We start from the raw sequence: 26419 nt of genomic DNA, 5'->3' as shown, positions 1-26419 counted from the left end.
ATGCATAGTTTTTTTCTGCACTGTAATGAACTGGTGATTAAAGAACATATCTTTTTAACCAAAGGTCACAAGTGTCAGCCCCTGAAACAGCCAGTGTTTGTTTCGGATTTCCTTTTTTCACCTCTTTTTTATTAGACTACTTCTAGTTGGGACTCGACTAAGGTGTTCAATGTTGTGTTCAGAAAACTAGATTATTTATTTTGGGTTGTTTGGTATGCGTGGGCGGATAGATACATACAAATTATGCAACACTGTCTCCTTGAAATTACATTTAAATACAACTAATTAGCAACAGCAAATCCGTTTCAAGTGACATGTGATGCCGGCCAGATTACGTTTTTCTGTTAACATAATAAGGAAATGTTGTTAGGCAAACTATCTGGCAAATCGCAAACATGTTGAAAAATCCCTCAAGCAATGCTTAATGTATGGTAAATCATTCATTGATAATAAAAATGTAGTCAGATGCCCATTAAAGATGATGCATTCACCTCATGAATCATAATAATGGTGATTCTGTTTCTTGTGGTATCACTCACTTCTACTATTTAGTTGAAAGAGGTTTGAAATGCTCAAAATTCACCACACTCAGTCTGAGCTGGTGATTCCAAGTGAAAGCTGTGGGTACTGACTGATACCTGTGTAATCCACTTTGGTAAACTGAGATTCAACCCAATATGATATATAGTAGGCTTCCAAGAGCAGGCAAGGCTGCATGCCAAAGTGTAAATTGCAGTGTGATGATTATTTTTATCCTTAAATCATGCTTCTTTTGGCCAAGAAGTAAAAATTACAGGGAGTGTAATGTATAGAAAACTAATTCTGACCTCAGCTCCTGTGGTAAGAAAGCTTCTTACATGTGGCATTTAAAACCTAAAAACATACAGGCTATTTCTGGCTGTATAGACTAGACTAGCAGTGTGACCACAGGAGAGATCAGCCCATGATCGTGCTTGCAGGACACACACACTGTTTAGTGGAGGCCACCAGTGACAGTCAGAAAGGTGGACATTATCCAAACTAAAAAAAGCTGCAATGAAAGAAACATTAGATCTTACAAAAACCACAGAGACATCCCAAAAACAGAATAAAATGAAACATCCAGACCATTTTTCAGGCTTTTAGAGAAATGACTTGTGGCCAAAGCAGATGTTTCGTGTATTGCAGAGTCAAAGAGGAACATGTAGCTACTGTTTAGGACAGGATATAAACTTTTATTCATGGTTCAAGCTTTAGTCAGCAGTTAGAGATAAATCGACCAGCCAAAAAAAGTCATGTGTGTAATGTAAAAGGTGTAAGACAATGCTCCCATAATTTGTTTTTTCCCCACCTCATTTGTCACGTGACAAGAAGCTGCAGTCCTATCAAGTTAACACACATCTTGTCCCATATTATCTTACACACTACCTGCATTATTTAACATTTCACGAGTCTGAAAGAACACTCCCGAATTAGCTTCCCCACTGAGAAGAGTACTGTTCAGCAAACAAGACCAGTGAATGGACCCAACACTGTGTGGGACACTGTAGTCTTCTTTAGAGTTGGTTTCTGAATAAATTAAGATTTTTTTTTACCTGGTTTGATACTCATGCATCACTCCAAATGTTCGCAGCAGCCACCAAGAACTTTGTGAAGCAGGTTGGAGACACAGGGAGGTTGATCCCCGTCCCGAGCCTGAGCGAGGCCGACCGCTACCAGCCGCTCAGTCTGGTGACCAGAAAGAGGAAGAGGCATTTCTGGAAGAAGAACAAGTACGCCTCGACCCCCTTCTCACTGAAAGACATCCTGGTAGGGGAAAAAGAGATCACAGCAGGTACAGCAATGAAACAGATGTCAGAATTATGAGGATTAACTTGATATATTTGAGTACTTTGTTGTGAGAGATGTTACATGTTTTTGAATTTGGCATTTTTTAATTTTCCCAATTTTTTCCCTTTAAGTAGCTTCAATGTTGACACTGTCTGACAGTATCATATATAATCTGTATCAGTTTGTTCCTGCTCTACATTGAAGATATATGATGTTTACATTAAGTGAAATATTCAAATCCAAGACTCCATGTCTTATGCATCATTTTATACTCAATCATTTTAAACTCAATATCCAAAATTTCCTTTGATTATCCTAAGATTTCAAGGTCAAACACACTTCATGTTTTGTATTTAAAATATGAATTTGTTAAGTAACTAGTAACTTCCGATGACACCACAGAATATTTCTCAGCATAATTTAATCACAACCTCTTTTTTTTTCTAAAACAGGAGTGTCTTCTTATCAGCTCCTCAACTACGAGGACAAATCTGACGTAGCCCTCAATGGCCGATTAGGAAACCACCTCATCAACGATGTGGGGTTCAACATCAGCGGATCAGACTCTGTGGCCGTCAAGGCTTCCTTCGGCATTGTGACAAAACACGAGCTGGAGGTGCCTACCTTACTGCGAGAACTCAACTCCAGGTAACACAACTATCTGTGTGCTAGTATGCTTTCAACAGCTGCTCAGTGTGCACTCTTATCTTAATCTGCTGGGCATCAAAGCAACATCATCATCATAATAGCCTATCACTTAAGACTGATTAGATGAAGTGCCATCTCAGTAATCTTATATTGCTAACCAAGTAATCTATTTTTGAGAGTCAACTGTTATGAGTTGATTCGTCCTGAATATATTTTTCTCCATGCAAATTTGATATGTTTGATATCTAGATTCATGGTTTTTTCCTAAAAACGGCTATAAGTTGATACCTGACCTCTGACCTCCTTGTGACAGAGGGAATGTGAGAAGAGGGTTTCCCTGTAAGGATGAATAAATGATCAAGTTATTGTACACTGGCACACATACAGGAGCTACATTGTAAGACAGTAAATACACTGTAGACGTCTTGTTGTCTTGACATTAAAAGGTGTCAAACTTAAAGGTCTGTTGTAGTTGTGTTGGAAATGCTGGTATGTGACAAGAATACGACCAAACTACAAATATGGAGCTAGTAAACAGTAGACAGCCCAGATTGGCCATCAGCCAGTCATAAAGTCTACAACTAACACATTAGCTTAAGCTTTCTTGCTGAGAGTTATTTGAGAAGATTGATACCACTCCTCCATCTGTAGGCCTACGGTAAATATGAAGCTTCAGCCAGCAACCAGTTAGCCTATAAGCCAGTTAGCAGAGAAACACCTAGCCTGGCTCTGTTTGAAGCTAACAAAATCTGCCTACCGGCACCTCTAAAGCTCATTAATTAACACTTTATATAAATATGATTTGTTTAATCCGTACAAAAAACAAATTGAAAAAACTACACATTTTATAATGTGTTAGGGAGCTTTAGAGGTGTTGGTAGGTGGACTTTATTACCTTCAGACAGAACCAGGCTAACTGTTTCCCCCTGTTTCCAGTATTTATGCTAGGCTAAGCTAACTGACTACTGGCTGTAGCTTCATAATTACCATACAAACATGACAGTGGTATGAATCTTCTTATCTAACTCTCGTCAAGAAAGCTAACAAACTAATGTACGTCCCAAATGTCAAACTGTTCTTTCAAGATTCCTCACTATTCACAACTACATAAAACCATTTCCGGTCTTTCAGGAAAGTGGACTTGGATCACTGCCTGGTTCGTCAGTCCAAGGAGAGTGGACGGACCATTCTCTGTGTCGTGGTAGAGAGCATCCGCACCACACGTCAATGCTCTTTGACCGTCCACGCCGGGATGAGAGGGACCACCAGGGTAAACGCACACAATATAATATTACGCAACACAATATTAATTTGGCAAATTTATGGTAACACTGATTTACATTAAACCCAGGAGACTTGCCTAATAACCGTAACCATAACTAATACATGGACAACCCCAACCAACTTGTGCTAAATACAACTACAGTGGAATCAAATTGGAGACACCAATTCATCCCAAGCTGTTCCCAATTTACTGGTTCAGTCTCATGCAGACTCTTTTCCCGACTGGACCTACTATTTCTCCACCCATCCAACTCGTCCGCTCTGTTATCTTGCCAACAGTCGACTGTCTGATGAGAAGGTGTATCACTCAGTTTTCTGTTATGCTGCAGTTTCAGATCGACGATGGCAGAAATCCCAAAGGTCGAGACAAGGCCATCGTCATCCCGGCTCACACCACCATCGCCTTCAGCATCTGCCAGCTGTTTGTTCGACTGGACGGGCGCCTTGGTACGGAGGCTACATACGTTGTTCCCTATCCTTTACCTACTCTCTCTTAGGAACAGAAAACACACACACAAAAACGCCATATGTCTGCATTGAAATGATTCTTGAAACAAATACACTGATTTCAAAATTTTAAGATTGATGACCCTCCAAGAGAGTTTTCTAGTTCCTCAAACACATTTCAAAGGCTCAGAGTGACCCCTAAGGCTGCTATGATGGGAAAGACTCGTCAAACTGCATGTCACTGCTAAGTGTGAGAGATGTAGCTTGAATTAAAGCCACCAATCATAAGAGTTTTCAGAAGATTGAGGGTTCAAGTCCCTGCGTGGTTGTAACTCTGGCCGGAGTTCACTGTTGGTTAGAGTGTGTTAAATGTGTGAGTTGTAGCGCATTCAAAATCAGAAGAGTTGAGAGAAACCAATAAAACAGCTGATTATAAGTTACAGTCTCTTTGCTTAAATGTGAAATGTTGATAGACTGAGAAGTTTTTAAATTTGGGCATTAGTTCCACTAACTCTCACAGGAAAAGTCATCAGTTTAGCATTTAAGCTAATTCCCCTCCACAGAAGTTAACCTGGAAGGTTGACTAAAGATCCTTCAGATCCGTTGTGTTTTGTTCTGTTACTGTCTCTTTGCTTGAATGTGAAATGCTGAAAGACTGAGAAGATTTGAAATGTGGGCATTAGTTCCACTAACTCTCACAGGGAAAGTGATCAGTTTAGCATTTAAACTAATAACCCTCCACAGGTGTTAACCTGGAAGGTTGACTAAAGATCCTTCGGATCCGTTGTGTTTTGTTCTGTCCCTGATTATTGCTGGAACTTTTTTTTTTTTTTGATAAAGCAATCTGGAAAAACAGGCCGGTTAGCTCAGCTGGTTAGAGCGTGGTATTTTAAATGTGAAATTTCCATGATTTGGAAAGTGAGACTTAGTTTAAATTCACCAATAGACTTAACCTGAAATTCCAGAAGTTTTCGAGCTTTTGTTCTTCCTCTATTTTGAATTTTTTTTTAAGCTGGATTTTGGTTAGCTAGTAGGTTCTAATAGTTAAAGTTGCATATCAATAATGGATTCACATTCACCGTATGTTTCCTTAACGTTAATCCAAGTTTGTTAAGGTGCAAAACTCCATTGTTTGTTTCTTAAATTCCGTATGTTGACTAAGTTAATCAAAATTGTAGTTTGCAATTAATGATGTAAATACGTTAATACTAAATAACTGAAAGTTGTTAAGTGTTTGACGTTGTGATATGACAATCATGTTGATTTGTTGGCATTTTCAACAATCCCATAGATTTAGTACGTTGAAAATCTTCACACGTTGGTTAGTTGTTCTAACCTTTCTATATTGTGATGTTAAGTTTGACTTTGATGTGTTTTTTATTCAATAAGTGGAAAGTTGGACTAAAAAATCACCAAGTTAATTCAATTATTACACACTTCGTAACTTGTAATTGTATCTTGACTTGTTCTCATTATTTGTTAGATTGTTGACTTCAGTAATATGTAAATGGTGTATACTGTGGTTGTTCTCTACGTCACAATAATTGAGTTAACATAAACACTTCAAATGGTTATTCCTATTTGATAAGATGTAATCCCTTCGTTTTCTTAACTTCAAATCTATGTATTGCAATGAAAGTTTCTTAGTATTCATGAGTTTAACATTTTTAAAAGATTGTAAACGACGTATCTGTTATTGTAATTGTTGCTGGAATGTTAAGTCTGGATTTAAATGGGCTTAGTCATAACTTAAGTAATGTTTAGTTTAAATCAACGTAAAGATCTAAGTTGTAAGCATCTTTCTTATTTTGTCTTTATGTAATTTTGTAAAGTATTGTATGATATTAATGTTATATACATGATATAGTTTCTAGCTAAATTAGTCCATTTAGTGTGGTTACTACATACTAAGAATGATTTTTTAATATTTTGTATACTAAGATCAATACTTTTAGCTTCATCCTGCAATTTTTACAATGATGGCTTATTATCCTATAGGTCTTAAGGGGTTTAGATCTTGAAATTACTGGTTTAACTCACTAATACGCAGTAAGTTCCTTAGATATCAGTCTGAATCGTAAGTGTATTGATATTGACATCATCAGTTGTCTAACTGTCAGTAGCTGATTAGCTTCAGTTATAGATTGAACATATAATTAGAACATATCAGTTAGTATCTTGCTGAGATTGAATGTTGACTAGAGTTGTTGGAATTCATCTGATTCATCTAGACTTAAGCATACAAGTCTGCTTAGATTTGTTCACTGTACTTGTATGATAATCTAGTGCATATTATAACTATAAGTCACTGCTATCAAAGTGATAACTGGATGCATGTCCTGATTATTGTCTGTTGTACTGAGTGTTACATCTGATGTACTCTCAGTTGATTCTAAACTCTGTGTCAAATTAGTATGTCTCTGTAGCAAGTCATGATTGCTTCGTATATAAGTGATTAAATCATCAGCAGTAGATAAGCTGATTAGTCCGTATGATTGTACTGTTTGAATGATTGAGCTGTACTACTTAATCCATCAGAAGTACATGAAAGTCTGCAATCTGATGAGTTGTATAAGTCTAACTTTGTATATTACGTGTTACTGTGCTGTTATGATAGTGACATTGACTAGTCATAGTCATTAATGATGAAGTGTCTAGTGTTAAGTAACTCAATATCTAGTTAGGAGTTTCTCTATCTAGTGAACTTAATTAACTTTATAAGTAGTAAGTAAGTGTCAGTTAGTAGATATGTAAGTTCATAATCTACGATATCTGTTACATTCAGATCATGGTAATGTGTACAGTTTGTGTTACTAATGTTAGTTATTGTCATATAAGATACAGTATGATATAGTTACGTGTCTTTAGTCTGTTGCTTTGATGCATTGAATGGAATCATGATAGAGTTTATAGCAATGAATCAACGATCTTACTATCGATGTGAGCTTTGAGATTAACTAGTCTATAGTTGCAATCTCAGTTGATTAGTTAGTAATGTTACATCATGCTAACTTGAGGTAACTGTCGATTGTGTTGTTTGATGAAATTGAATTGATATCTAGTAATTAGATTAGATAGCATTCCTAATTGTACTCAGTTAAGTTACTACTTTCGCTAATGTATCTGATCGTTGCGTATAGTCTGAATATTGCAAGTATAGTAGTACTCCAAATAAGTTAGTCATAGCTATATTCATGAGTTGTTACATTGACTTTAGTTAAGTGTAAAGCATGTCTCAGATGTGATTAGTTAGCTAAACTTCTCTGTGGATTAATAGTCTTTGTTGTCACGTCATTGTTCGTAAGTCAAGTGTTTAGTCTAATAGTGAGTATCATATAAGCAGTTCAAGTATTGATGACGAGTCTTGATTGCTTCGACAATTAGAGATTAGTATAAGTCTAAGTTAGTAGTTGTAGATCTCAGAGTTTGTTCTTACGTTCTGTAGTATTGAACTGGATCTTTGATGCAAATCTGAAAAAGTACATCAACTAAGTTCAACTAGTACATAGATTCTCAGTGATAATCTGAATTACTTTATTTTGTATCGTCTGGAACTTAGTGATCGCGGTATGTGGTTAGCTGTACATACGCTTACTGTTAAAATTCAACTGCAATTGAGTACAAACCATCAGTAGGTTGTGTAAATCATGCATTGCTTGTTCCAATGTACAGTTGATAGCTACATTAATATTGAGGCATACTGATAATATTTGATAATGTAATCTTGTTGATTAGCATTACATTCAAGGTTAGTTCATTTAGACAATCGAATGATAAGTGTTCATGTGTATGTCATACTGCTATACTAAGTAGATTGAAATGCAAGTATAGTATAGTGCAACGATACTCAGTTAATAAGATCTGAATTGCGTTCTATACTCGATTTGCTTTTGCTACATGAATCTGTACAGCTTGTACGTTAGCTGTAGTCAGTTCGTATCGTGCATTAACTGAGATTAAGATTACTGTATCTAGATAATTCAGTAGATGTACTGAACGTAATGTTATTTAGCTTAAGAGTCTATGAACTCAGCTACAGTACTGATACTTAGTAAATACTACATCTGTTTAGCTTAATCTGAACGATGAATGTCGTGACTTGAGCTAACTGTATTGCTTGTGCAATAGAAGTCACGGTAACTGTCACAGTGCATTAGCTAGTCAGCGTTGATTGCATAATCTGAATGATACTGTATGATGACAGTGAGTAGTCGGTGCTACTAAGTACGCATACTTACTAACTATAGTTCAATGTGAAGTTCTGACGTTTGAAGTCGATAGGTATGTCAATAGCATCTAATGATGTAGCTACGTATAGTAAGTTTGTTCTAGCCACGTAACTTGAATTGTCAAGATTTCCAGTCAGTTAGGTGAACGTATAGTTATTTGTGTTTTGTTCTGTTACTGTCTCTTTGCTTGACTGTGAAATGCTGAAAGACTGAGAAGATTTGAAATGTGGGCATTAGTTCCACTAACTCTCACAGGGAAAGTGATCAGTTTAGCATTTAAGCTAATACCCCTCCACAGGTGTTAACCTGGAAGGTTGACTAAAGATCCTTCAGATCCGTTGTGTTTTGTTCTGTCCCTGATTATTGCTGGAACTTTTTTTTTTTGATAAAGCAATCTGGAAAAACAGGCCGGTTAGCTCAGCTGGTTAGAGCGTGGTGCTAATAACGCCAAGGTCATGGGTTCGATCCCCATACGGGCCACTCTTTAGCATTCACCAATCATGATACTTCCTGTAAGGATGTCAAAATCCCGGTCCCAGTCAGTGTTGGTTAGAGTGTGGTGCAAACACCAGTCCCTTATTTGCCATCTCTTTTGAAGTCTCTTACCGCTTGAAATGTGTGAGTTGTAGCTCTTTCAGCATTCAAAATCAAAGAGTTGAGAGAAAAAGATTCCAATAAAACAGCTGATTATAAGTTACAGTCTCTTTGCTTGAATGTGAAATGTTGAGTGACTGAGAAGTTTTGAAATGTGGGCATCAGTTCCACTAACTCTCACAGGAAAAGTGATCAGTTTAGCATTTAAGCTAATACCCCTCCACAGGTGTTAACCTGGAAGGTTGACTAAAGATCCTTCGGATCCGTTGTGTTTTGTTCTGTTACTGTCTCTTTGCTTGAATGTGAAATGCTGAAAGACTGAGAAGATTTGAAATGTGGGCATTAGTTCCACTAACTCTCACAGGAAAGTGATCAGTTTAGCATTTAAACTAATAACCCTCCACAAAAGTTAACCAGGAAGGTTGACTAAAGATCCTTCGGATCCGTTGTGTTTTGTTCTGTCCCTGATTATTGCTGGAACTTTTTTTTTTTTTGCTAAAGTCGCCTGGAAAAACAGGCCGGTTAGCTCAGCTGGTTAGAGCGTGGTGCTAATAACGCCAAGGTCATGGGTTCGATCCCCATACGGGCCACTCTTTAGCATTCACCAATCATGATACTTCCTGTAAGGATGTCAAAATCCCCAGTCAGTGTTGGTTAGAGTGTGGTGCAAACACCAGTCCCCATATTTGCCATCTTGAAGTCTCTTACCGTTATAAATGTGTGAGTTGTAGCTCTTTCAGCATTCAAAATCAAAGAGTTGAGAGAAACCAATAAAACAGCTGATTATAAGTTACAGTCTCTTTGCTTGAATGTGAAATGTTGAGTGACTGAGAAGTTTTGAAATGTGGGCATTAGTTCCACTAACTCTCACAGGAAAAGTCATCAGTTTAGCATTTAAGCTAATTCCCCTCCACAGAAGTTAACCTGGAAGGTTGACTAAAGATCCTTCGGATCCGTTGTGTTTTGTTCTGTTACTGTCTCTTTGCTTGAATGTGAAATGCTGAAAGACTGAGAAGATTTGAAATGTGGGCATTAGTTCCACTAACTCTCACAGGAAAAGTGATTAGTTTAGCATTTAAACTAATTCCCCTCCACAGAGGTTAACCTGGAAGGTTGACTAAAGATCCTTCGAATCCGTTGTGTTTTGTTCTGTTACTGTCTCTTTGCTTGAATGTGAAATGCTGAAAGACTGAGAAGATTTGAAATGTGGGCATTAGTTCCACTAACTCTCACAGGGAAAGTGATCAGTTTAGCATTTAAGCTAATACCCCTCCACAGGTGTTAACCTGGAAGGTTGACTAAAGATCCTTCGGATCCGTTGTGTTTTTTTCTGTCCCTGATTATTGCTGGAACTTTTTTTTTTTGATAAAGCAATCTGGAAAAACAGGCCGGTTAGCTCAGCTGGTTAGAGCGTGGTGCTAATAACGCCAAGGTCATGGGTTCGATCCCCATACGGGCCACTCTTTAGCATTCACCAATCATGATACTTCCTGTAAGGATGTCAAAATCCCCAGTCACTGTTGGTTAGAGTGTGGTGCAAACACCAGTCCCCATATTTGCCATCTCGAAGTCTCTTACCGTTATAAATGTGTGAGTTGTAGCTCTTTCAGCATTCAAAATCAAAGAGTTGAGAGAAACCAATAAAACAGCTGATTATAAGTTACAGTCTCTTTGCTTGAATGTGAAATGTTGAGTGACTGAGAAGTTTTGAAATGTGGGCATTAGTTCCACTAACTCTCACAGGGAAAGTGATCAGTTTAGCATTTAAGCTAATACCCCTCCACAGGTGTTAACCTGGAAGGTTGACTAAAGATCCTTCGGATCTGTTGTGTTTTGTTCTGTTACTGTCTCTTTGCTTGACTGTGAAATGCTGAAAGACTGAGAAGATTTGAAATGTGGGCATTAGTTCCACTAACTCTCACAGGGAAAGTGATCAGTTTAGCATTTAAGCTAATACCCCTCCACAGGTGTTAACCTGGAAGGTTGACTAAAGATCCTTCAGATCCGTTGTGTTTTGTTCTGTCCCTGATTATTGCTGGAACTTTTTTTTTTTGATAAAGCAATCTGGAAAAACAGGCCGGTTAGCTCAGCTGGTTAGAGCGTGGTGCTAATAACGCCAAGGTCATGGGTTCGATCCCCATACGGGCCACTCTTTAGCATTCACCAATCATGAGACTGTAAGGATGTCAAAATCTCTTGAACGTGTGAGAGTTGTAGCTTAAATTAAAGCATGGTCAAAGCAGTGCCACGGTCCCATTCTCGTTAGTCTTCAGCATTCACAAATCAGAAGAGTTGAGAGAAATCAACTATACACCTGAAAATAACTTGCAATGTCTTAAAATGACATTTTCTTTCTTTTGAAATGTCTGTCGCTGAAAGCATCGGAAACTTTAGTTCAGGCCTTAAACTCGAGTTTAAGCCTGTAGGCAGTTGAAGTGTCAATTTGTATGTAAACCCTGAAAGTAATTCAACTAATAAGTGAAGAGTAACAGCTGAAAGCAGCAAAAAGATCAATTGACGAGTAAGCACTGAACTGTCAGTTGAAGTGTGTCATGAAAGCAGTTGGACCTCGTCCAAAGAGACCACGTGGCCTAATGGACAAGGCGTCTGACTTCGGATCAGACGCAGACGCAGAAGATTGAGGGTTCAAGTCCCTTCGTGGTTGTAACTCTAATTCCCCTCCACAAAAGGTAACCTGGAAGGTTGACTAAAGATTCTTCGGATCCGTTCTGTGACTGTCTCTTTGCTTGAATGTGAAATGCTGAAAGACTGAGAAGATTTGAAATGTGGGCATTAGTTCCACTAACTCTCACAGGGAAAGTGATCAGTTTAGCATTTAAGCTAATACCCCTCCACAGGTGTTAACCTGGAAGGTTGACTAAAGATCCTTCGGATCTGTTGTGTTTTGTTCTGTTACTGTCTCTTTGCTTGACTGTGAAATGCTGAAAGACTGAGAAGATTTGAAATGTGGGCATTAGTTCCACTAACTCTCACAGGAAAGTGATCAGTTTAGCATTTAAGCTAATACCCCTCCACAGGTGTTAACCTGGAAGGTTGACTAAAGATCCTTCAGATCCGTTGTGTTTTGTTCTGTCCCTGATTATTGCTGGAACTTTTTTTTTTTGATAAAGCAATCTGGAAAAACAGGCCGGTTAGCTCAGCTGGTTAGAGCGTGGTGCTAATAACGCCAAGGTCATGGGTTCGATCCCCATACGGGCCACTCTTTAGCATTCACCAATCATGATACTTCCTGTAAGGATGTCAAAATCCCCAGTCAGTGTTGGTTAGAGTGTGGTGCAAACACCAGTCCCCATATTTGCCATCTCGAAGTCTCTTACCGTTAGAAATGTGTGAGTTGTAGCTCTTTCAGCATTCAAAATCAAAGAGTTGAGAGAAACCAATAAAACAGCTGATTATAAGTTACAGTCTCTTTGCTTGAATGTGAAATGTTGAGTGACTGAGAAGTTTTGAAATGTGGGCATTAGTTCCACTAACTCTCACAGGAAAAGTCATCAGTTTAGCATTTAAGCTAATTCCCCTCCACAGAAGTTAACCTGGAAGGTTGACTAAAGATCCTTCGGATCCGTTGTGTTTTGTTCTGTTACTGTCTCTTTGCTTGACTGTGAAATGCTGAAAGACTGAGAAGATTTGAAATGTGGGCATTAGTTCCACTAACTCTCACAGGGAAAGTGATCAGTTTAGCATTTAAGCTAATACCCCTCCACAGGTGTTAACCTGGAAGGTTGACTAAAGATCCTTCAGATCCGTTGTGTTTTGTTCTGTCCCTGATTATTGCTGGAACTTTTTTTTTTTGATAAAGCAATCTGGAAAAACAGGCCGGTTAGCTCAGCTGGTTAGAGCGTGGTGCTAATAACGCCAAGGTCATGGGTTCGATCCCCATACGGGCCACTCTTTAGCATTCACCAATCATGATACTTCCTGTAAGGATGTCAAAATCCCCAGTCAGTGTTGGTTAGAGTGTGGTGCAAACACCAGTCCCCATATTTGCCATCTCGAAGTCTCTTACCGTTAGAAATGTGTGAGTTGTAGCTCTTTCAGCATTCAAAATCAAAGAGTTGAGAGAAACCAATAAAACAGCTGATTATAAGTTACAGTCTCTTTGCTTGAATGTGAAATGTTGAGTGACTGAGAAGTTTTGAAATGTGGGCATTAGTTCCACTAACTCTCACAGGAAAAGTGATTAGTTTAGCATTTAAACTAATTCCCTCCACAGAGGTTAACCTGGAAGGTTGACTAAAGATCCTTCGGATCCGTTGTGTTTTGTTCTGTTACTGTCTCTTTGCTTGAATGTGAAATGCTGAAAGACTGAGAAGATTTGAAATGTGGGCATTAGTTCCACTAACTCTCACAGGAAAAGTGATCAGTTTAGCATTTAAACTAATAACCCTCCACAAAAAGTTAACCAGGAAGGTTGACTAAAGATCCTTCGGATCCGTTGTGTTTTGTTCTGTCCCTGATTATTGCAGTTTAGCATTTAAGCTAATACCCTCCACAGGTGTTAACCTGGAAGGTTGACTAAAGATCCTTCAGATCCGTTGTGTTTTGTTCTGTCCCTGATTATTGCTGGAACTTTTTTTTTTTTGATAAAGCAATCTGGAAAAACAGGCCGGTTAGCTCAGCTGGTTAGAGCGTGGTGCTAATAACGCCAAGGTCATGGGTTCGATCCCCATACGGGCCACTCTTTAGCATTCACCAATCATGAGACTGTAAGGATGTCAAAATCTCTTGAACGTGTGAGAGTTGTAGCTTAAATTAAAGCATGGTCAAAGCAGTGCCACGGTCCCATTCTCGTTAGTCTTCAGCATTCACAAATCAGAAGAGTTGAGAGAAATCAACTATACACCTGAAAATAACTTGCAATGTCTTAAAATGACATTTTCTTTCTTTTGAAATGTCTGTCGCTGAAAGCATCGGAAACTTTAGTTCAGGCCTTAAACTCGAGTTTAAGCCTGTAGGCAGTTGAAGTGTCAATTTGTATGTAAACCCTGAAAGTAATTCAACTAATAAGTGAAGAGTAACAGCTGAAAGCAGCAAAAGATCAATTGACGAGTAAGCACTGAACTGTCAGTTGAAGTGTGTCATGAAAGCAGTTGGACCTCGTCCAAAGAGACCACGTGGCCTAATGGACAAGGCGTCTGACTTCGGATCAGACGCAGACGCAGAAAGATTGAGGGTTCAAGTCCCTTCGTGGTTGTAACTCTAATTCCCCTCCACAAAAGGTAACCTGGAAGGTTGACTAAAGATTCTTCGGATCCGTTCTGTGACTGTCTCTTTGCTTGAATGTGAAATGCTGAAAGACTGAGAAGATTTGAAATGTGGGCATTAGTTCCACTAACTCTCACAGGGAAAGTGATCAGTTTAGCATTTAAGCTAATACCCTCCACAGGTGTTAACCTGGAAGGTTGACTAAAGATCCTTCGGATCTGTTGTGTTTTGTTCTGTTACTGTCTCTTTGCTTGACTGTGAAATGCTGAAAGACTGAGAAGATTTGAAATGTGGGCATTAGTTCCACTAACTCTCACAGGGAAAGTGATCAGTTTAGCATTTAAGCTAATACCCCTCCACAGGTGTTAACCTGGAAGGTTGACTAAAGATCCTTCAGATCCGTTGTGTTTTGTTCTGTCCCTGATTATTGCTGGAACTTTTTTTTTTTGATAAAGCAATCTGGAAAAACAGGCCGGTTAGCTCAGCTGGTTAGAGCGTGGTGCTAATAACGCCAAGGTCATGGGTTCGATCCCCATACGGGCCACTCTTTAGCATTCACCAATCATGATACTTCCTGTAAGGATGTCAAAATCCCCAGTCAGTGTTGGTTAGAGTGTGGTGCAAACACCAGTCCCCATATTTGCCATCTCGAAGTCTCTTACCGTTATAAATGTGTGAGTTGTAGCTCTTTCAGCATTCAAAATCAAAGAGTTGAGAGAAACCAATAAAACAGCTGATTATAAGTTACAGTCTCTTTGCTTGAATGTGAAATGTTGAGTGACTGAGAAGTTTTGAAATGTGGGCATTAGTTCCACTAACTCTCACAGGAAAAGTCATCAGTTTAGCATTTAAGCTAATTCCCCTCCACAGAAGTTAACCTGGAAGGTTGACTAAAGATCCTTCGGATCCGTTGTGTTTTGTTCTGTTACTGTCTCTTTGCTTGACTGTGAAATGCTGAAAGACTGAGAAGATTTGAAATGTGGGCATTAGTTCCACTAACTCTCACAGGGAAAGTGATCAGTTTAGCATTTAAACTAATAACCCTCCACAAAAGTTAACCAGGAAGGTTGACTAAAGATCCTTCGGATCCGTTGTGTTTTGTTCTGTCCCTGATTATTGCAGTTTAGCATTTAAGCTAATACCCCTCCACAGGTGTTAACCTGGAAGGTTGACTAAAGATCCTTCAGATCCGTTGTGTTTTGTTCTGTCCCTGATTATTGCTGGAACTTTTTTTTTTTGATAAAGCAATCTGGAAAAACAGGCCGGTTAGCTCAGCTGGTTAGAGCGTGGTGCTAATAACGCCAAGGTCATGGGTTCGATCCCCATACGGGCCACTCTTTAGCATTCACCAATCATGAGACTGTAAGGATGTCAAAATCTCTTGAACGTGTGAGAGTTGTAGCTTAAATTAAAGCATGGTCAAAGCAGTGCCACGGTCCCATTCTCGTTAGTCTTCAGCATTCACAAATCAGAAGAGTTGAGAGAAATCAACTATACACCTGAAAATAACTTGCAATGTCTTAAAATGACATTTTCTTTCTTTTGAAATGTCTGTCGCTGAAAGCATCGGAAACTTTAGTTCAGGCCTTAAACTCGAGTTTAAGCCTGTAGGCAGTTGAAGTGTCAATTTGTATGTAAACCCTGAAAGTAATTCAACTAATAAGTGAAGAGTAACAGCTGAAAGCAGCAAAAGATCAATTGACGAGTAAGCACTGAACTGTCAGTTGAAGTGTGTCATGAAAGCAGTTGGACCTCGTCCAAAGAGACCACGTGGCCTAATGGACAAGGCGTCTGACTTCGGATCAGACGCAGACGCAGAAGATTGAGGGTTCAAGTCCCTTCGTGGTTGTAACTCTAATTCCCCTCCACAAAAAGGTAACCTGGAAGGTTGACTAAAGATTCTTCGGATCCGTTCTGTGACTGTCTCTTTGCTTGAATGTGAAATGCTGAAAGACTGAGAAGATTTGAAATGTGGGCATTAGTTCCACTAACTCTCACAGGGAAAGTGATCAGTTTAGCATTTAAGCTAATACCCCTCCACAGGTGTTAACCTGGAAGGTTGACTAAAGATCCTTCGGATCCCATACCATACCCCACTCTTTAGCATTCACCAATCATGATACTTCCTGTAAGGATGTCAAAATCCCCAGTCAGTGTTGGTTAGAGTGTGGTGCAAACACCAGTCCCCATATTTGCCATCTCGAAGTCTCTTACCGTTATAAATGTGTGAGTTGTAGCTCTTTCAGCATTCAAAATCAAAGAGTTGAGAGAAACCAATAAAACAGCTGATTATAAGTTACAGTCTCTTTGCTTGAATGTGAAATGTTGAGTGACTGAGAAGTTTTGAAATGTGGGCATTAGTTCCACTAACTCTCACAGGAAAAGTGATTAGTTTAGCATTTAAACTAATTCCCTCCACAGAGGTTAACCTGGAAGGTTGACTAAAGATCCTTCGGATCCGTTGTGTTTTGTTCTGTTACTGTCTCTTTGCTTGAATGTGAAATGCTGAAAGACTGAGAAGATTTGAAATGTGGGCATTAGTTCCACTAACTCTCACAGGGAAAGTGATCAGTTTAGCATTTAAACTAATAACCCTCCACAAAAGTTAACCAGGAAGGTTGACTAAAGATCCTTCGGATCCGTTGTGTTTTGTTCTGTCCCTGATTATTGCTGGAACTTTTTTTTTTTTTGCTAAAGTCGCCTGGAAAAACAGGCCGGTTAGCTCAGCTGGTTAGAGCGTGGTGCTAATAACGCCAAGGTCATGGGTTCGATCCCCATACGGGCCACTCTTTAGCATTCACCAATCATGATACTTCCTGTAAGGATGTCAAAATCCCCAGTCAGTGTTGGTTAGAGTGTGGTGCAAACACCAGTCCCCATATTTGCCATCTTGAAGTCTCTTACCGTTATAAATGTGTGAGTTGTAGCTCTTTCAGCATTCAAAATCAAAGAGTTGAGAGAAACCAATAAAACAGCTGATTATAAGTTACAGTCTCTTTGCTTGAATGTGAAATGTTGAGTGACTGAGAAGTTTTGAAATGTGGGCATTAGTTCCACTAACTCTCACAGGAAAAGTCATCAGTTTAGCATTTAAGCTAATTCCCCTCCACAGAAGTTAACCTGGAAGGTTGACTAAAGATCCTTCGGATCCGTTGTGTTTTGTTCTGTTACTGTCTCTTTGCTTGACTGTGAAATGCTGAAAGACTGAGAAGATTTGAAATGTGGGCATTAGTTCCACTAACTCTCACAGGGAAAGTGATCAGTTTAGCATTTAAGCTAATACCCTCCACAGGTGTTAACCTGGAAGGTTGACTAAAGATCCTTCAGATCCGTTGTGTTTTGTTCTGTCCCTGATTATTGCTGGAACTTTTTTTTTTTTTTGATAAAGCAATCTGGAAAAACAGGCCGGTTAGCTCAGCTGGTTAGAGCGTGGTGCTAATAACGCCAAGGTCATGGGTTCGATCCCCATACGGGCCACTCTTTAGCATTCACCAATCATGATACTTCCTGTAAGGATGTCAAAATCCCCAGTCAGTGTTGGTTAGAGTGTGGTGCAAACACCAGTCCCCATATTTGCCATCTCGAAGTCTCTTACCGTTAGAAATGTGTGAGTTGTAGCTCTTTCAGCATTCAAAATCAAAGAGTTGAGAGAAACCAATAAAACAGCTGATTATAAGTTACAGTCTCTTTGCTTGAATGTGAAATGTTGAGTGACTGAGAAGTTTTGAAATGTGGGCATCAGTTCCACTAACTCTCACAGGAAAAGTGATCAGTTTAGCATTTAAGCTAATACCCCTCCACAGGTGTTAACCTGGAAGGTTGACTAAAGATCCTTCGGATCCGTTGTGTTTTGTTCTGTTACTGTCTCTTTGCTTGACTGTGAAATGCTGAAAGACTGAGAAGATTTGAAATGTGGGCATTAGTTCCACTAACTCTCACAGGGAAAGTGATCAGTTTAGCATTTAAACTAATAACCCTCCACAAAAGTTAACCAGGAAGGTTGACTAAAGATCCTTCGGATCCGTTGTGTTTTGTTCTGTCCCTGATTATTGCAGTTTAGCATTTAAGCTAATACCCCTCCACAGGTGTTAACCTGGAAGGTTGACTAAAGATCCTTCAGATCCGTTGTGTTTTGTTCTGTCCCTGATTATTGCTGGAACTTTTTTTTTTTGATAAAGCAATCTGGAAAAACAGGCCGGTTAGCTCAGCTGGTTAGAGCGTGGTGCTAATAACGCCAAGGTCATGGGTTCGATCCCCATACGGGCCACTCTTTAGCATTCACCAATCATGAGACTGTAAGGATGTCAAAATCTCAGCTGAACAGCTGAAAGCAGCAAAAAGATCAATTGACGAGTAAGCAGGTGTTAACCTGGAAGGTTGACTAAAGATCCTTCGAATCCGTTTTGTTCTGTTACTGTCTCTTTGCTTGAATGTGAAATGTTGAGTGACTGAGAAGATTTGAAATGTGGGCATTAGTTCCACTAACTCTCACAGGAAAAGTGATTAGTTTAGCATTTAAACTAATTCCCCTCCACAGAGGTTAACCTGGAAGGTTGACTAAAGATCCTTCGAATCCGTTGTGTTTTGTTCTGTTACTGTCTCTTTGCTTGAATGTGAAATGCTGAAAGACTGAGAAGATTTGAAATGTGGGCATTAGTTCCACTAACTCTCACAGGGAAAGTGATCAGTTTAGCATTTAAGCTAATACCCCTCCACAGGTGTTAACCTGGAAGGTTACCCATGACGCCAAGGTCATGGGTTCGATCCCCATACGGGCCACTCTTTAGCATTCACCAATCATGATACTTCCTGTAAGGATGTCAAAATCCCCAGTCAGTGTTGGTTAGAGTGTGGTTCAAACACCAGTCCCCATATTTGCCATCTCGAAGTCTCTTACTGTTATAAATGTGTGAGTTGTAGCTCTTTCAGCATTCAAAATCAAAGAGTTGAGAGAAACCAATAAAACAGCTGATTATAAGTTACAGTCTCTTTGCTTGAATGTGAAATGTTGAGTGACTGAGAAGTTTTGAAATGTGGGCATTAGTTCCACTAACTCTCACAGGAAAAGTCATCAGTTTAGCATTTAAGCTAATTCCCCTCCACAGAAGTTAACCTGGAAGGTTGACTAAAGATCCTTCGGATCCGTTGTGTTTTGTTCTGTTACTGTCTCTTTGCTTGACTGTGAAATGCTGAAAGACTGAGAAGATTTGAAATGTGGGCATTAGTTCCACTAACTCTCACAGGGAAAGTGATCAGTTTAGCATTTAAGCTAATACCCCTCCACAGGTGTTAACCTGGAAGGTTGACTAAAGATCCTTCGGATCCGTTGTGTTTTGTTCTGTCCCTGATTATTGCTGGAACTTTTTTTTTTTGCTAAAGCAATCTGGAAAAACAGGCTGGTTAGCTCAGCTGGTTAGAGCGTGGTGCTAATAACGCCAAGGTCATGGGTTCGATCCCCATACGGGCCACTCTTTAGCATTCACCAATCATGATACTTCCTGTAAGGATGTCAAAATCCCCAGTCAGTGTTGGTTAGAGTGTGGTTCAAACACCAGTCCCCATATTTGCCATCTCGAAGTCTCTTACTGTTATAAATGTGTGAGTTGTAGCTCTTTCAGCATTCAAAATCAAAGAGTTGAGAGAAACCAATAAAACAGCTGATTATAAGTTACAGTCTCTTTGCTTGAATGTGAAATGTTGAGTGACTGAGAAGTTTTGAAATGTGGGCATTAGTTCCACTAACTCTCACAGGAAAAGTCATCAGTTTAGCATTTAAGCTAATTCCCCTCCACAGAAGTTAACCTGGAAGGTTGACTAAAGATCCTTCGGATCCGTTGTGTTTTGTTCTGTCCCTGATTATTGCTGGAACTTTTTTTTTTTGCTAAAGCAATCTGGAAAAACAGGCCGGTTAGCTCAGCTGGTTAGAGCGTGGTGCTAATAACGCCAAGGTCATGGGTTCGATCCCCATACGGGCCACTCTTTAGCATTCACCAATCATGATACTTCCTGTAAGGATGTCAAAATCCCCAGTCAGTGTTGGTTAGAGTGTGGTTCAAACACCAGTCCCCATATTTGCCATCTCGAAGTCTCTTACTGTTATAAATGTGTGAGTTGTAGCTCTTTCAGCATTCAAAATCAAAGAGTTGAGAGAAACCAATAAAACAGCTGATTATAAGTTACAGTCTCTTTGCTTGAATGTGAAATGTTGAGTGACTGAGAAGTTTTGAAATGTGGGCATTAGTTCCACTAACTCTCACAGGAAAAGTCATCAGTTTAGCATTTAAGCTAATTCCCCTCCACAGAAGTTAACCTGGAAGGTTGACTAAAGATCCTTCGGATCCGTTGTGTTTTGTTCTGTTACTGTCTCTTTGCTTGACTGTGAAATGCTGAAAGACTGAGAAGATTTGAAATGTGGGCATTAGTTCCACTAACTCTCACAGGGAAAGTGATCAGTTTAGCATTTAAGCTAATACCCCTCCACAGGTGTTAACCTGGAAGGTTGACTAAAGATCCTTCGGGTCCGTTGTGTTTTGTTCTGTCCCTGATTATTGCTGAAACTTTTTTTTTTGATAAAGCAATTTGGAAAAACAGGCCGGTTAGCTCAGCTGGTTAGAGCGTGGTGCTAATAACGCCAAGGTCATGGGTTCGATCCCCATACGGGCCACTCTTTAGCATTCACCAATCATGATACTTCCTGTAAGGATGTCAAAATCCCCAGTCAGTGTTGGTTAGAGTGTGGTTCAAACACCAGTCCCCATATTTGCCATCTCGAAGTCTCTTACTGTTATAAATGTGTGAGTTGTAGCTCTTTCAGCATTCAAAATCAAAGAGTTGAGAGAAACCAATAAAACAGCTGATTATAAGTTACAGTCTCTTTGCTTGAATGTGAAATGTTGAGTGACTGAGAAGTTTTGAAATGTGGGCATTAGTTCCACTAACTCTCACAGGAAAAGTGATTAGTTTAGCATTTAAACTAATTCCCCTCCACAGAGGTTAACCTGGAAGGTTGACTAAAGATCCTTCGGATCCGTTGTGTTTTGTTCTGTTACTGTCTCTTTGCTTGAATGTGAAATGCTGAAAGACTGAGAAGATTTGAAATGTGGGCATTAGTTCCACTAACTCTCACAGGGAAAGTGATCAGTTTAGCATTTAAACTAATAACCCTCCACAAAAGTTAACCTGGAAGGTTGACTAAAGATCCTTCGGATCCGTTGTGTTTTGTTCTGTCCCTGATTATTGCTGGAACTTTTTTTTTTTTTGCTAAAGTCTCCTGGAAAAACAGGCTGGTTAGCTCAGCTGGTTAGAGTGTGGTGCTAATAACGCCAAGGTCATGGGTTCAATCCCCATACGGGCCACTCTTTAGCATTCACCAATCATGATACTTCCTGTAAGGATGTCAAAATCCCCAGTCAGTGTTGGTTAGAGTGTGGTGCAAACACCAGTCCCCATATTTGCCATCTCGAAGTCTCTTACCGTTATAAATGTGTGAGTTGTAGCTCTTTCAGCATTCAAAATCAAAGAGTTGAGAGAAACCAATAAAACAGCTGATTATAAGTTACAGTCTCTTTGCTTGAATGTGAAATGTTGAGTGACTGAGAAGTTTTGAAATGTGGGCATTAGTTCCACTAACTCTCACAGGAAAAGTGATTAGTTTAGCATTTAAACTAATTCCCCTCCACAGAGGTTAACCTGGAAGGTTGACTAAAGATCCTTCGGATCCGTTGTGTTTTGTTCTGTTACTGTCTCTTTGCTTGAATGTGAAATGCTGAAAGACTGAGAAGATTTGAAATGTGGGCATTAGTTCCACTAACTCTCACAGGGAAAGTGATCAGTTTAGCATTTAAACTAATAACCCTCCACAAAAGTTAACCTGGAAGGTTGACTAAAGATCCTTCGGATCCGTTGTGTTTTGTTCTGTCCCTGATTATTGCTGGAACTTTTTTTTTTTTTGCTAAAGTCGCCTGGAAAAACAGGCTGGTTAGCTCAGCTGGTTAGAGTGTGGTGCTAATAACGCCAAGGTCATGGGTTCAATCCCCATACGGGCCACTCTTTAGCATTCACCAATCATGATACTTCCTGTAAGGATGTCAAAATCCCCAGTCAGTGTTGGTTAGAGTGTGGTGCAAACACCAGTCCCCATATTTGCCATCTCAAGTCTCTTACCGTTATAAATGTGTGAGTTGTAGCTCTTTCAGCATTCAAAATCAAAGAGTTGAGAGAAACCAATAAAACAGCTGATTATAAGTTACAGTCTCTTTGCTTGAATGTGAAATGTTGAGTGACTGAGAAGTTTTGAAATGTGGGCATTAGTTCCACTAACTCTCACAGGAAAAGTGATTAGTTTAGCATTTAAACTAATTCCCTCCACAGAGGTTAACCTGGAAGGTTGACTAAAGATCCTTCGGATCCGTTGTGTTTTGTTCTGTTACTGTCTCTTTGCTTGAATGTGAAATGCTGAAAGACTGAGAAGATTTGAAATGTGGGCATTAGTTCCACTAACTCTCACAGGAAAGTGATCAGTTTAGCATTTAAACTAATAACCCTCCACAAACGTTAACCTGGAAGGTTGACTAAAGATCCTTCGGATCCATTGTGTTTTGTTCTGTCCCTGATTATTGCTGGAACTTTTTTTTTTTTTTTGCTAAAGCAATCTGTAAAAACAGGCCGGTTAGCTCAGCTGGTTAGAGCGTGGTGCTAATAACGTCAAGGTCATGGGTTCGATCCCCATACGGGCCACTCTTTAGCATTTACCAATCATGAGACTGTAAGGATGTCAAAATCTCTTGAACGTGTGAGAGTTGTAGCTTAAATTAAAGCATGGTCAAAGCAGTGCCACGGTCCCATTCTCGTTAGTCTTCAGCATTCACAAATCAGAAGAGTTGAGAGAAATCAACTATACACCTGAAAATAACTTGCAATGTCTTAAAATGACATTTTCTTTCTTTTGAAATGTCTGTCGCTGAAAGCATCGGAAACTTTAGTTCAGGCCTTAAACTCGAGTTTAAGCCTGTAGGCAGTTGAAGTGTCAATTTGTATGTAAACCCTGAAAGTAATTCAACTAATAAGTGAAGAGTAACAGCTGAAAGCAGCAAAAAGATCAATTGACGAGTAAGCACTGAACTGTCAGTTGAAGTGTGTCATGAAAGCAGTTGGACCTCGTCCAAAGAGACCACGTGGCCTAATGGACAAGGCGTCTGACTTCGGATCAGAAGATTGAGGGTTCAAGTCCCTTCGTGGTTGTAACTCTAATTCCCCTCCACAAAAGTTAACCTGGAAGGTTGACTAAAGATCCGTTGTGTTTTGTTCTGTTATTGTCTCTTTGCTTGAATGTGAAATGCTGAAAGACTGAGAAGATTTGAAATGTGGGCATTAGTTCCACTAACTCTCACAGGGAAAGTGATCAGTTTAGCATTTAAGCTAATACCCCTCCACAGGTGTTAACCTGGAAGGTTGACTAAAGATCCTTCGGATCCGTTGTGTTTTGTTCTGTCCCTGATAATTGCTGGAACTTTTTTTTTTTTTGCTAAAGCAGTCTGGAAAAACAGGCCGGTTAGCTCAGCTGGTTAGAGCGTGGTGCTAATAACGCCAAGGTCATGGGTTCGATCCCCATACGGGCCACTCTTTAGCATTCACCAATCATGATACTTCCTGTAAGGATGTCAAAATCCCCAGTCAGTGTTGGTTAGAGTGTGGTGCAAACACCAGTCCCCATATTTGCCATCTCGAAGTCTCTTACCGTTAGAAATGTGTGAGTTGTAGCTCTTTCAGCATTCAAAATCAAAGAGTTGAGAGAAACCAATAAAACAGCTGATTATAAGTTACAGTCTCTTTGCTTGAATGTGAAATGTTGAGTGACTGAGAAGTTTTGAAATGTGGGCATTAGTTCCACTAACTCTCACAGGAAAAGTCATCAGTTTAGCATTTAAGCTAATTCCCCTCCACAGAAGTTAACCTGGAAGGTTGACTAAAGATCCTTCGGATCCGTTGTGTTTTGTTCTGTTACTGTCTCTTTGCTTGAATGTGAAATGCTGAAAGACTGAGAAGATTTGAAATGTGGGCATTAGTTCCACTAACTCTCACAGGGAAAGTGATCAGTTTAGCATTTAAGCTAATACCCCTCCACAGGTGTTAACCTGGAAGGTTGACTAAAGATCCTTCGGATCCGTTGTGTTTTGTTCTGTCCCTGATTATTGCTGGAACTTTTTTTTTTTTTGCTAAAGCCGTCTGGAAAAACAGGCCGGTTAGCTCAGCTGGTTAGAGCGTGGTGCTAATAACGCCAAGGTCATGGGTTCGATCCCCATACGGGCCACTCTTTAGCATTCACCAATCATGAGACTGTAAGGATGTCAAAATCTCTTGAACGTGTGAGAGTTGTAGCTTAAATTAAAGCATGGTCAAAGCAGTGCCACGGTCCCATTCTCGTTAGTCTTCAGCATTCACAAATCAGAAGAGTTGAGAGAAATCAACTATACACCTGAAAATAACTTGCAATGTCTTAAAATGACATTTTCTTTCTTTTGAAATGTCTGTCGCTGAAAGCATCGGAAACTTTAGTTCAGTTCAGAAGTGTGAGAGTTTGAGTCCCTTCGTGGTTGTAACTCTGGCCTGAGCATTCACTAGTCATAAGATGGTAAAGATGTCAGAATCTCCTAAAGTTATAATTGTGAGATTTTAATTTACCATTGTGGCTTAAGTTAAAGCAGAGTCACGGTCGTGATTCAATTCCATTTCTCTTCATTCTTCAGCGTTCACCAGTCAAAAGAGTTGAGAGATTTTCAATCAAATAACGTATAAATCTTAAAATATATTTGCTTGAATATCAAGCCAGTTGAATGTCAACCTGGAAGGTTGACTACAAATCAAAATGGATCCATTACTTTTTGTTCTTTTCAAAGTAAAAAAGTGCCAAAATTAACTTGGATTTCTGAGTGCTCTGTGATAGTAAATTGTCTTTTGCTTTTGTACTGTTAGTCAGACAAAAGAAGACAAAATAAATAAACTCCAGAGTTTACAGACACAGCTGTTTTTTGAACTGATATTGTCTTCCTCTGTGTCAGATATTTGTGTAGCCCCAGAGTCTCAAGGGGGATTTGAGCGGGAGCAGATCAGGGAGCAGCTTGGTGGTTTCATTGGTCGCTTCTCTATGGGTCGACTGCGCCGTTTTCTGTCTGGCATCGTCTACGGAAACCCCTTCAGAGCAGGTATGGTAATTACTTCTGCTACATAATAAATGCACCATTACCTTCGCTACACTTTTGCCATTTTGCTTTATCCAACTACTGTGTAGATAACCAAACATTTGAGGAGCTCGCCCACTCTGACACCTACATAGACGACATGGTTACCGACTACTACGAGAAAGCCGCCAGCATGACGGACGTGTCCACTGCCTACCTGAGAGAAATCTCCCACACACGGGTCAACCTCCTCAAACACAACATCCCCAAGGGGCCCTGCGCGCTCTGCGGCATGGGCAACCAGAAGCGGGAAACTGTTTACGGCTGTCTGGAGTGCTCGACCGGGGGCCTGAAATATGTTCGGCTGCACGTGGTGCCGTGTTTCGACCTCTGGCACAAAACACTGAGGTGAAAAAGAGAAGTGCTTTTTTCACTATGAGATACTTTGTTCATCAGTTGTTTTTTCCGGTAGTGCAAGATACTACAAGTGCAACTGTTTACAAAGTTGTTTATTCCTGTAGTCTGTCAATTAAAAGTCATGAAAACAGGACATGGACTGGCCTCTGAACCACTCGTGACAGTAACAACACCTCAACCTGTTACCTCAGCAACAGCCAACTGTTCCAGTAAAAGATGCAAATATAAAATTGGTGTTATCTCTCACTTTGCGGTGTTAGGTACAGTATTGTTTTCAGTTTACCTTTGGCACCAAACCATTTCTACACGTGTGCTGTGTATGTACTGTGGCTGCCAGATACTAAATAATTCAGCAGGAGTATTGGATGAAAATGGACCGGAGGGATTGTATGATAGCCTGGTTTTGTTCCGTTCCAAGTGTGTCATTTATTTTGAGCAGGACTTTTCACTGTGTCTAATGTGTGTGTATACAGTATATCAGAATTTTAGAGGATGAATAAATGATGGAAGTTTGTGAGTCTTGTAGTTCTGTTTTTTTAATTCAGTTTACAAAGATTTAAAGTGAGACTATGTAACTTTTGCTGAACA

The 26419-nt window shown here is 39.6% G+C and overlaps 1 protein-coding gene and 21 non-coding genes across 22 annotated transcripts; all 22 read left to right on the top strand.

Moving 5' to 3' along the window:
* The first annotated feature begins 1541 nt into the window (after positions 1–1541).
* Positions 1542–26348, top strand: pjvk (pejvakin). The gene is made up of 6 exons (XM_044188582.1): positions 1542–1813; positions 2262–2457; positions 3589–3727; positions 4071–4188; positions 25295–25438; positions 25525–26348. Exons 1-6 carry the CDS (start codon positions 1603–1605, stop codon positions 25824–25826), a joined length of 1110 nt encoding a protein of 369 aa, XP_044044517.1. The 5' UTR covers positions 1542–1602; the 3' UTR covers positions 25827–26348.
* On the top strand, positions 8824–8897 carry trnai-aau. Its single transcript has one exon. It is a non-coding gene; the product is annotated as a tRNA-Ile (tRNA).
* Positions 9528–9601, top strand: trnai-aau. Its single transcript has one exon. It is a non-coding gene; the product is annotated as a tRNA-Ile (tRNA).
* Positions 10398–10471, top strand: trnai-aau. The gene has a single exon. It is a non-coding gene; the product is annotated as a tRNA-Ile (tRNA).
* Positions 11087–11160, top strand: trnai-aau. The gene has a single exon. It is a non-coding gene; the product is annotated as a tRNA-Ile (tRNA).
* On the top strand, positions 12158–12231 carry trnai-aau. Its single transcript has one exon. It is a non-coding gene; the product is annotated as a tRNA-Ile (tRNA).
* Positions 12847–12920, top strand: trnai-aau. Its single transcript has one exon. It is a non-coding gene; the product is annotated as a tRNA-Ile (tRNA).
* On the top strand, positions 13637–13710 carry trnai-aau. The gene has a single exon. It is a non-coding gene; the product is annotated as a tRNA-Ile (tRNA).
* Positions 14708–14781, top strand: trnai-aau. Its single transcript has one exon. It is a non-coding gene; the product is annotated as a tRNA-Ile (tRNA).
* Positions 15498–15571, top strand: trnai-aau. Its single transcript has one exon. It is a non-coding gene; the product is annotated as a tRNA-Ile (tRNA).
* Positions 16950–17023, top strand: trnai-aau. Its single transcript has one exon. It is a non-coding gene; the product is annotated as a tRNA-Ile (tRNA).
* trnai-aau lies at positions 17641–17714 on the top strand. The gene has a single exon. It is a non-coding gene; the product is annotated as a tRNA-Ile (tRNA).
* Positions 18431–18504, top strand: trnai-aau. The gene has a single exon. It is a non-coding gene; the product is annotated as a tRNA-Ile (tRNA).
* On the top strand, positions 19632–19705 carry trnai-aau. The gene has a single exon. It is a non-coding gene; the product is annotated as a tRNA-Ile (tRNA).
* On the top strand, positions 20140–20213 carry trnai-aau. Its single transcript has one exon. It is a non-coding gene; the product is annotated as a tRNA-Ile (tRNA).
* trnai-aau lies at positions 20828–20901 on the top strand. The gene has a single exon. It is a non-coding gene; the product is annotated as a tRNA-Ile (tRNA).
* Positions 21519–21592, top strand: trnai-aau. The gene has a single exon. It is a non-coding gene; the product is annotated as a tRNA-Ile (tRNA).
* trnai-aau lies at positions 22210–22283 on the top strand. Its single transcript has one exon. It is a non-coding gene; the product is annotated as a tRNA-Ile (tRNA).
* On the top strand, positions 22900–22973 carry trnai-aau. The gene has a single exon. It is a non-coding gene; the product is annotated as a tRNA-Ile (tRNA).
* trnar-ucg lies at positions 23405–23477 on the top strand. The gene has a single exon. It is a non-coding gene; the product is annotated as a tRNA-Arg (tRNA).
* Positions 23782–23855, top strand: trnai-aau. Its single transcript has one exon. It is a non-coding gene; the product is annotated as a tRNA-Ile (tRNA).
* trnai-aau lies at positions 24473–24546 on the top strand. Its single transcript has one exon. It is a non-coding gene; the product is annotated as a tRNA-Ile (tRNA).
* Positions 26349–26419: the final 71 nt, after the last annotated feature.

This window comes from Siniperca chuatsi, linkage group LG24, assembly GCF_020085105.1.
Source record: "Siniperca chuatsi isolate FFG_IHB_CAS linkage group LG24, ASM2008510v1, whole genome shotgun sequence".
Lineage (NCBI taxonomy): Eukaryota > Metazoa > Chordata > Actinopteri > Centrarchiformes > Sinipercidae > Siniperca > Siniperca chuatsi.
This window is presented reverse-complemented; position numbering and strand designations above follow the sequence as displayed.

Bases quoted from the DNA above. Each gene is read 5' to 3' on its own strand.
- pjvk (XM_044188582.1), top strand. From the start codon at position 1,603: ATGTTCGCAGCAGCCACCAAGAACTTTGTGAAGCAGGTTGGAGACACA. The intron at 1,814-2,261 runs GTACAGCAATGA...TTTCTAAAACAG, and splicing joins GGAAAAAGAGATCACAGCAG to GAGTGTCTTCTTATCAGCTC. The intron at 25,439-25,524 runs GTATGGTAATTA...ACTACTGTGTAG, and splicing joins CGGAAACCCCTTCAGAGCAG to ATAACCAAACATTTGAGGAG.